The sequence below is a fragment of the Fundulus heteroclitus genome, chromosome 2 (genome assembly GCF_011125445.2).
Source record: "Fundulus heteroclitus isolate FHET01 chromosome 2, MU-UCD_Fhet_4.1, whole genome shotgun sequence".
NCBI classification, from domain to species: Eukaryota; Metazoa; Chordata; class Actinopteri; order Cyprinodontiformes; family Fundulidae; genus Fundulus; species Fundulus heteroclitus.
In genome coordinates this window covers 24,806,364-24,817,243 of record NC_046362.1, presented here as the reverse complement: position 1 = coordinate 24,817,243, position 10,880 = coordinate 24,806,364, and the positions used below count along the sequence as shown (strand labels likewise).

Sequence of the window (10,880 nt, the reverse complement as noted above, 5' to 3'; positions counted from 1 at the left end):
AATGTGAAGTCAGTTTTACACTCAACTTAAACCAATATGGACATATGAATTATCCCCTTTCATAAGACAAAGTATATGCTGGCAGCAGTTCCCCCTCCCCCCTCAGAATCTAAACTTCATTAACTTCTACTTTTTTCTTGAGAAAGAATGCTCAGAGGTTTTGACCTTACTCCTACAACAGTGGTTTGGACAAAGCCAAGCATTGTCCCACCTCTGCAGGACACCACATCCTTTATGCTGTCAAATCCCCTCCAGTCGTTGACTCAGCCCCCCCAGTTCACCCACCATGGCCCATATTCATTCAGCTGTGACTAAGTGACTGATGTCCATGTGTCATAATGTAATCATGCACGGGAGTTTCCACGTTCTGTGGAGCCCTAAAAGGAATGCTAGTTATGTCTCTACGCATGCACGTGGCACAGCAAACATTTAGTCACCTGATGTCTGGCAACAGCTTTGGAAGGTTGCTATAAATGTATGTTGTCGCTTTTTTTTTTTTTTTTTTTTTTTTTACAGAAGATCAATATTTTATCAGCCTTACAGTTCAGCTGTAAAGTGGCTTTGCTGAAAGGTGTGGGATTTGCCATTTGACGTGAACATAAAACGCAGGGGAAACAGCTCTAGCTGTGCAAACTAAAGCATATGTTTTTAACATCTTCAGAATTCAATGTGAAACTTATTGCAATCAGTGGTAAGGAATGGCTTTATCTTTTAATTAAATCCAAGTCCAGGGGCTAAAATACATGGTTCTTAAGACATAGAATTCATGGCATAGGAACATCAATATAAATAAAACGGCAACATTTTCTCCGGTGTAACGGTTGTTTCAGGAAAATGCTTTGATGTGAAAGATGCATTGCGGAGTACGCTGATCTTTCTCTGGAGTTAAGAAAATTATACCTTGAATGCTTCAAATGCACTGGAGTTCCCGTATAATAGGCATTTCCAGTACAGAAGAAAAAGCAAATCTCAGCTGCTTTCTTGGCTATGAGGATTTTGCCTCCCTGAGACAGTCTTTAACTGTTGCGAATAAAACGCTGCATTAGTGTGAGAAACAATTTTTAAACACCTCTTACAAGTTTTTACCTTGAGAGAGAAATGAAAAAAAAAAAAAAGCTATTTTTCCAGCGATTTATGTACACAGCTGGGACTCTTTTCGCTTGCCTTGCTGAGCATAATCTGTGTGTGCTGGTGTGTCCATGGAGATGGTCCTCCCTCTGCTTCTCTGGAATGTTTGCAATGCGCACAAAGAAGCAGGAGATCAGCCCCACTACCTGGGGTCTGTGTTCGGGCATGCCTAGATCCCCTGGCAGTGCAGACTGACTGAGCCTGCAATTAAGTTTGTTCTGAAAACAAGCACATCAGGATTAAGTGAAAGAAAGCTGACATTTAGAACGTAAAAGCATGAAGAACGGTTGCATCCTGCAGAATGACCTACTAAGGGTGCCACAAGTTTGGTGGGGGAAAAAAAAAAACTGTGCGCGCAGATTTGTTGCTATTGGGCGGAGAAGGGAGGCTGAGGGGGAACAGACAGCAGGAATGAAAGAAGGACATATGTGAACAGTTATAGAGTGGTTTGAGAACCGCTTTGATTTCTCCCCATTAGTGTGATTACCACTGGCTTGGTCTCCCCCCCCCCCCCCCCCTGGTTAAAAGGGCTCTCATGTGCAGAGGACTCCACGAAAAGCTAATTAGGAAAATGAAACTTTCATTCTCTGTTTAATTCACAAATTAAGTTGACGCTGATGTTTAGAAAGAAGACAGATGCGTTGGAGAATACGGCATGATGTGGATAAAACACAGAGAGAGGGGAAAATGTACCAGAAAAGAAGGATCAGAAGTGTGCTTTAGACACGCAGACGTCTGTTCAGTGTTGTTTTTAATCCCTGTTGTCTGCAGCTTGCTGTAAAATCTCTGCAGAGCACAAACAGACATGCTCGCAGCACCAAAACCCAGCTGCGAGTGCAGCCTTTGCAAAATCCCCCCTGAGACAAAAATATTCACATATAACCCCCTCACCCAGCTCATTAACTTGACCTGCTTTCGCCCATACTACAGTCTGTGCACATATTGATTCCCGAGTCCCTTTTACAGCTGAGGCACACTCTGGAAAACAATAGAACCCCCCCCCCCCCCCCAAAAAAAAACAGTACGGTTGCACCTGCCAACAATTCTGTTGCGAAATAAGCAAAAATCACTAACACAAGTGCAGGAAGTACAAAAAAGCCACTATTTGAAAGATATGCACTAATTTAATGACATTGTAGAACTAGTTAGTGGTGTATGTTTTGATCTCAAAAGAAATATAGCAGGAGCAAAAAAGGGAAAAGAACTTGACCTACAAAAGTGTCCAGATGTGCTTTAGACACAGAACGCGCTCTATTAAAATAATGAAAAGGTAAGCGGTGAAGTCATGCGCTCAGGAAATTAATTTAAACTTCCTCAATCATGCAGAGAAAAAAACTCTACAGGCTCTGCTCTGACAGCAAAGCTCTCATTAACTGTGGTGTCCTGCTTATCAGACCCGCTCTGAGCGATCTAACTTTTTAGGTCAACTGATTGAACCCAAAAAGCCAACTATTATTGATCTGGTTCAATAACCATTTAGAATCTTTGATAAAAACTTTGAGATTGAAAAAAAATAAATGGGGAGTTCCAGTTAGGGAGCACTAAAACAATTTATTTAGAAAATAAAAAATGTTCCAGAGTCAGTTGTCTGTTTCAGTTCATCACTCCATTTGAGATTAAAAAAGGGGTGGGGGGGGGGGGGGGGGGATCAGAGAGAGATTCATGTTGTGGCACGCCTGTGGCCGACAGTCAAGCTTTTGAGAAACAGCGCGATACCAGTACAGTGCAAAACGAGTGGGAAAATACACAGACTAAAGAGGCTTAAACTCTGAACACTGATTTTAATGCCTTTGGATACATTCTGTGTACAAAACACACAGTGTAAAATAAGTTTAGTGTATTCCCCCCCCCCCCAAAAAAAAGGACAAGATTTTGGAATGTTACAATGCACATTAAATCCGCTTAGCATCAAAAGTTGTTGCCAGACAATATTATCAACATACATAGCAAATGCACGATAGATATGACACACCTGTGACTTTTAAGGCTGAATATTTAAAACACATTGACAAGAGTGCAGGTGCTGTCTATTACAGTGTGTGCAAATTACCGTCTATAAAGAGCGAGCTAGATTTCAACAGAAATACACTACTGAAGAAGTATCAACACAGGTTAAGGCTTAGGAGTAGGCGTATGTCACTTGGATATTTGAACACAAGGCAAGAATTCAAACACACATTAAAGGGATAGTTCGGACTTTTTTTCAGGAAGGTTCTGGTAAAAGGTTATGAGCAGCTGGTATCTTATCTGCAGTATGAAACTCTTATAGAGTCACAGTTATTTTTTTATTTTATTTTAAAAAGTCAGAGAGGGGCCAAAAACAAAAGTGGACTAATACGGTCGTAAAATTGTTTAAATTGAGAAATAGTTACTCGGACAGGAAAACATGTCTGACAGTAACCTGCTCTTTTCTCAGCACACGTTTCACAGGGAAGATCCCACTACCTCCTAGCTCCATTTCAAGTGTATGGAATTGTTAGCTTTCATCTTAATAATTGTCTTATACAGACATAATGGTGATTTAAATGTTCATAAAAGGGAGTTTACATAAACTACCATGATATTTCTGAGAAAGGGTTTTTCAGAAATGTTAGTTGACTATGATCTTGGTTCCTCTGTGAGGATCCATTAACCTTATATTTGTTAATTGAAGACACCATAAAAGGTATTTAATACATCTAAGATATTAACTGCTAAGAAGCTTTTAACAGAACATCGCTGTAAATATTATGAGCTATCTCTTTAAGGACTGTATTATGGTACCCTAAGTACAAACAGGTCTACAGCAATATACCCTTTACATTTGACCATATTCAGGTGAGCAAATGTTTGGTGTACCAAGAAAATTAAATAACTTAAATTTGCCATATTATCTCCTCTCTGGGAGGCATATAACGCTCAGCGGGACAGCTTATGAGCGTTTTTCAAAATCGACTTACATTTAAAGTAGGCAACACATTCTATTCACAAGAGGTAGTTCAGTTGGATGTTCAAATCAGTTTTGTGTAACAGGCATCAATTTTGCAAAGCTCATCATAACGTGCAAACAGCAAGCTATGGCATTCCATTAGTACCAAACAATGGCTTACCGTTCTCCACCTCTTGGGTAAAGAAATTATTAACATTTTAATATCAAGACACCGTAAAAGTTGTCAGAACCCCCACCAGAACACCATATTTCACATGTCGTTGAGTGCCTTTTTGTCAAGTTGCACAATGAAACTGTATTAGTGAGTATTAAAAAAAAAAAAAAAGATCTCTCTGGTCATTAAACAACTTTTTTCCCCCCTGCCACACAGCTATGTATTAAATGATGATGATGATGATGATGATGATGATAAAAAGGCAGCCTTTGTATCTGCACTGAATGTCACTTTTCCCCCCACTTGTGCCTTCAACTACAGCAGTTGCTTCTGTTATACATATATTAATGAATGCCATTGTCTTTAATTAAAACAAAAGCAGCACAAATTAAAATTTTTGCAGCACAAACAGCACCGACTTTCATTGATTTAAATAATGTTTTCAGGTCTTCTTGACATCTGTTGACCTCTGTAAACATTTCTTAATATCGTTGACATATCTTCACAAACTTGATTTTTTTTTTTCCTGCAGCACAAGCCAACACTAAAGTAGCGTAAACCTTTGACGCCGTTTTTGTTAAACTTGAAGAATGTAGGGGGAGAGGGGCAACTTCGTTAAGATCAGCTTCCTGACATAAAAAACAATTACCTGAAAAGATCGTATAAAATACGTCATTCAAAAAGCCACACAAATACAGTTTTCTGGCAGGGGCTTCAACCTTCTATTGTGTCCCAAATGTTGGTTAACCACCTATATTTGGCATCAATGGCTTGCCATACTTCTGTCACCTGTGCGCACTGGCTGTTCACAGCTGGCTGTATTTTTCTTTGCAACGCAGGATGTGTTTGTGCAAACTGTCTATCCTGTCCTGGAGAACAGCGGCGTGCTCGTCTGAGAGAAACCCTAGTTCCTGAGACAAAGGCTCGCTGTCTCTGTAGAGCTCCAGCAGCCTCCGCCTGGCGTCTCTGCGCCTGTGCAGCTCCGCCACGCGCTGCGTGGTCCTTTTCCTAAACACGCACACGGAGCTCAGGACTGAATGGTGGTATTTCTCCCACAAGTTCAACACCCGAAAGCCGTGCACCAGTCCGGCCTCGTTGTCTATGAACACCAGGTCCCCGTGGGGCGTTTTCAGCAGGTTGTTCGTGTCCCTTTCCATCACATGCGGGTCCCACTGCAGGCTGAACAGATTGCTGACGAGTCGGTCGAAGTTGGCGGTCAGGTAGTCGAACGCGATCAGGTCGCTCCACTGCATCAGCTCCAGCAGCTCCGCCGTAGTTTTGTTCTGCAGCCACGCGAGCGCAGGGTGCAGTCCGCCGCTTTCTTGCCTAAGGGGCGCAGGTGTGACCACTCCGGTGAGGTTGGAGATCCACTCTGTGAGGGACACGACAGCTCGATCGCTCCACTGTAAAACGTGTATCCGCGTCCGCACGCCTGCCCATTGCGCGCCGTCGCTGTTGAGCTGTGACAGTGCGAGCGGGGGCAGGTTGGTGATGCCAAGCAAACTGGCCAGGTAGTATGTCAGGGTTTCTCCCTGCACCTGGTCCGCGTTGATCCCGTAGCGCACACAAGCCTTAGACCCGTCGGCAAACGTGGCCAGCTGATTGGATATCCTGCCGCATCCAGACTCGAGCTTCACCACCGGCGACGTCCTTGCCTTGTTCCTCCAAGCCTCGGCGTATCTCTCGGTGAATCTCACGGGAAGGAGGTCTTCCAGCCAGTCGCTCCAGAATATCCCATCATCCAGCGGGGACCCTATCTTGACCGGACCCTCCCGTTGCTCTGACCTCTCTTTATCCCCATTCACATGATAATCCCGACTTCCCACAAAGGCAGATGTGTTGGTGAGGTTTTGAGCCTTCGATCTCGTCCCCGAGTTCTGTCTTTGTGCAGCTGGAACGGCAAGCAACGCTCGGAAAGTTTTGGCAGAAAGGTCCTCTGAAGGACCTTGATGAAAGGACCCCCCGCCCGGTACCGAGAAGCCCCGTTTGTGTCGCTCCAAGCGGTTCTCCAGGGCGCTCCACACGTAAAAAACACTTGAAAGGGCGCACATTAAGAGCACCGCGAACAAGTTTGCTGAAAGAGCCCTCATGGTTTCCCCTTCTGACCAGAATCCAGCAGGGAAGAATGTGCTTCAGGAAGAGAAATGCAACTGTCTTCAGCCCACAGTTGAGCTGGTGCGGCTCTGAGCTGTGCGCTCCGTGTCCCGGACAACCTCGACGCACCGCTGAACGCTGGCGGACTGCTCGGACTCGGTGGGAGATCTCCGGTTCTGCGCGAATCTCATCTCCCGTCCTGTTCTGATGACTTCAGGAGCAGTCAAAAAAATAATAATTATAAATAATATTAAAAAAAAAAAAAAACGACCGAAGCGGATGTAATCTCTTTGATGTTCACGGCTGAAGTCCGCTGGCGTCTTGGGGACGCTCTGGGTGTTCAGCATCCGCCTCTCCGCCGCTCGCCTCTCCTTCCCTCTCCGCCGGGCGCTGACTGAGAGTTTGATTTGTGATGGGGTAGAAACGCCAAGAGACACTAGGCGGTGAGACACGTGACTTCAGCCCTAGGCGGTGGGCGGGTCGCGCGAAGGAGGGCTCAGAGAGGAGCGAAGCAAGTGCACCGCTCCGCGTTTTCTGGTGCATGTGTGATGGAAGAGGATTGTGTGGGACCGAAACGTGCATCCATTATAGTAATTAATACTTTGAGCAGAGACATTCATCTCTGCAATCACTCCGCCCGTTTTAAACAAATTATTTCCCGTGCTTGAAAACCCAATCATTCAATGACACAATGGAAGGATTGTGTAGTAGAAGGATATATATATATATATATATATATATATATATATATATATATATATATATATATATATATATATATATATATATATATATATATATATATATATATATAAACCTGATCAGATGTTGACAAACCTAATGTTTAAAGGTTACCACTGTTTGTAGTTTTTATGAATACCAGGGACAGTTTGAATGAAGTCAAGGCAGCTAGTCTTTTTTTTAAATTGTTACTTAATTTCATTGTTATTTAGAAGGATATATATATATATATATATATATATATATATATATATATATATATATATATATATATATATATATATATATATATATATATCCTTCTAAATAACAGTGTTATTTGTTTCTAAGTTTTCTATGGCTCCCTGTTCAGGGTATCATTGCTTAGGGTACACCAACAGAACTTAGTACAAATAAAAAAGTCACAGCCAATCGGAAAATTGGAGACACCAAAAATATCCAAACTGGATAGGTTCTGGTAATATTTGGATCAAGGAATCAGTCATGAAAAGAATGTAGCTACAGTTACTAGAGAATGGCTGAAACAGGAAAGCTATTTTTTTCATCAGGTTAGTGAAAGTAAAGTTAAGTGCATCCTTGGGTATAGCTGCAACAAACTTGGCTTCACATGAGTAAGATTTTTGGCTTTAACCTTATTTAATAAGTAAAGGAACCAACACGAATGTGTCATTGACAAAATCAGTTCACATGTTATGCATATAGAGTTATGCATATAGTATTAGGGGCATTGATTTCCTCCAACTTTCCTTATTGTAGTATCAATAAGAATGTTTTTCAATGACAAAAAATGTTGTAGATAGTTGCACGCCAATGCTCTATAGCTGAGACATCGTTTTAGCATTGGCTTTTTTTAACGGCAATGCTTAATACTCCAAACGGATGATTTGTTTCTTTATTCATTTCGGGCTAATGAGAAACGCTGATCAGAATGTGCATTTAAATCCACATTTTAGGCAAGACCAAAATATGCTAAAATGATTGTCTTCCTGAATAGCACAAGTTGTCTAGCAGCTGGAGGAGCCTGTAAAATGTGAATTCTGATTCTCATTCAAATGTTATATTTGCAATCCTTTTTGCTTTAACTTATCAGCCCCATTGTTAAAGCACAGGCTTCCTTCTGTTTGCTTTAGTGTTCAAATCCTTTGATTGTTCGTTCATTCGACAATTGATGTTCTCTTATTGCCTGCAGTAAAACAATCCACAAGGCCCAAGGAAATCTAAATAATTAGCCGTTTATCAAACCATGTTCATTTACAAATAATACCAATGCACGTTACATTTGAAAGAAACCTCAAAGTGCTACAGGGCTAAAAACAACCCCGGGGATAGTACAGAAATTAAAAACATAATTTCACAATCACCAATAACTATATCACACAAATAAAATCACAATTAAGTTTCTAAAAGGCATTTTGAAACAAAAATGTCTTATAAGGCCTTTTTTAAGGGCCTCCTTTGTGGGGCTCTCAGGGTCTCTGGGAGGGCATTACAGAGCCGAGGGGGCGCTGCCTGTCTCCCACAGAGGAGAGTTGTGACCTGGGCTGGTGGGGGCAGTATGAGGAGGTGGTGGGGCGGATGTTTGGTGAGGCGGTGTGTGGGGTGAGCAAGTTGCTGAGGTAGGCAGGCGCAGTTCCATGTATGCTATGGTAAGTGAGGAGGCAGAGTTTATAGTGAATTTTGAATTGAATGGGCAGCCAGTGGAGGGATATGAGCACAAGGATGATGTGGTCATACTTGTGTCTGCTTGTCAGCACAGTTCTGAATGTGCTGGAGTTTTATTAGGGATCCTGACAACGAGGGTATTGCAGCAGTCCAACCTGAAGAAGACAAAGGCATGAAAATACCACTAAATGCCATGTTTAAAAAGCCTAACATTCAGAAAAACCTGCATTAGCCCAGCCCTATGGTTACCATTAAAACATATAGGTCACATGAGCATCATTGCAGTATTATTTTTACTGCGGGATGAAGTGTTCTCCGGCTTCATCATCACAAAGTCCAACATCCAAGTTAGGTCAGTCGGTCCGCCCAGATTCTACAAAGACACCGGCCCCTCCACAGCTTTGCAAGAATAAGCAGATAGAGACAATGGAAGAATTCAAGCTACCTTTCACGTTTAAGGTGTCCCCATCTATGTAAACTAATTATTCTAACCCAGAACATGCAAATGAGTACTTGTATTGCAAAAAGATTGAACCCTACAATGAACGGGTGTTTGTGGAACTTAGAAAAAGGGCAGTAAAAATAATCACAATCACGACAACAGAAGAAACCAAATGGCCTCAATTTACCTTTGCATGATGCAATCAGAATAATATCTTGCATCTATTTATTTTTTCTAAAGTACATTAATGTGCAAAGTAATTTCCTTCTATTTCTAGATCAATTTCCTTCTAAATTGCCCAGAAAATAAGGTCCTCCTTTTGGCTCTCTATCAGCTCTCAGGCATATTAAAACATACTCAGCACTGACATCTAACTCAGAAATGGTCTGCTTGACATAAAATGCCCCATTTTGGTAACGTTGGTAGTCAACCTCATAAATTTGTATTAATAACCAATCTTCTCATGTGCTGCAGAGTATTTGAGTAATGTGCTATGAACATATGCGGCGCTAAAGATCCAGGGTTTGCTTTTTTTTTTCATCGTTGTTCAAAGCGCTTGTTAAACTAAACGTAACACGCACATAAACTTCTTTATTTGCATCTCTCTTGCTGAATTGTTTCTCATTAACACCCTTCCCCCCTTACCCTTATGATTCCACTCGTGTTTTCGCACTCCGCATCTTGAACCTTAGCTTCCTAATCAAATTAATTGGGTAATTTCTAAAGCAACATGCCAGCATGCTAATTTGCCTAAGTCAAAAAGACAGCAGCAGACAGGAATACGTGATTAGAGCCAATAAACTACAGATCTACTAATGTATGCTTTAAGCACTGTGAGCTAGGACAGTTTTATCTCTGTACAGATTTTAATGAGATTTTATACCTTGAAGAGAGACATTTTTAAACTGCACAAAGCCAGCCTCTGTGGGTTTTTCTTTATCAGCCATGCAGTGGGAGCAGAAATGGAAAACTTTTGTACAGGTTAGTTAAGTACAGCTGTAACTAGATCTTTACATGTACTGTGTAAAAAGAAAAAAAAATCTACTTTTCAGTGCTTAGTACAATTGCCTTTGAAGTGTATCACTTGAATGTAAAACTAGATACACTCTATAAAAACACATCTGACTTTTTTTTTTCCCTCACTGACTAAACCTTTCCTGTTTATCAGTTAGAATTATCCAAACTTATTTCTGTTTGTTAAACGCCAGAAGAATGACATAATTTAGGCATTTAGCAAATAGAAAAATGTTCCCTAGCCTAACGGAATTGAAAAAGCATAAGCCTGATTTAAAACCGGAGAGTGAGGAAACAAGCTGTTTCTTTTAATACAGGTACATCTCAAAATATCGCAATATTGGGGAAAAGTTCAATCGTTTTTACCTCCAAAGGTACAGAAAAGCTGCTTCAGTGAGCATGGCGTTCCTATGCTTGACTGCAACTAATTTCAGAAAGTGAAGCTCATAATATGTAGATTAAAAGACAATAAAAAACCCAAATTCAGTGAATTTTGTAAAAAAAAAAACTTAAATATTGGAAATGCATGGTGTTGTGAACCCTAATGAACTAATTAACTATAAATACCTTCATAGCTTTCCTGAGCCTCTAAATGGTCTATTAGTCAGGGTCAGTAGACCACACAATTAAGGAGAAGACTGCTGGCAGATGTCAAGAAGACAGTCATGGAGGGTGAGCCACAAAAGGGTATTGCTATTGCAGCTAAAGTGTTGTAT

The 10,880-nt window shown here is 41.2% G+C and overlaps 1 protein-coding gene across 1 annotated transcript; it reads right to left on the bottom strand.

Annotated features, from left to right (window-relative positions):
• Positions 1-2,659: 2,659 nt before the first annotated feature.
• fjx1 (four-jointed box kinase 1) lies at positions 2,660-6,715 on the bottom strand. The gene is made up of 2 exons (XM_036151412.1): positions 6,624-6,715; positions 2,660-6,365 (listed from the first exon to the last, which is right to left on the bottom strand). Exon 2 carries the CDS (start codon positions 6,299-6,301, stop codon positions 5,018-5,020), a length of 1,284 nt encoding a protein of 427 aa, XP_036007305.1. The 5' UTR covers positions 6,302-6,365; positions 6,624-6,715; the 3' UTR covers positions 2,660-5,017.
• Positions 6,716-10,880: the final 4,165 nt, after the last annotated feature.

Bases quoted from the DNA above. Each gene is read 5' to 3' on its own strand.
- fjx1 (XM_036151412.1), bottom strand. From the start codon at position 6,301: ATGAGGGCTCTTTCAGCAAACTTGTTCGCGGTGCTCTTAATGTGCGCC.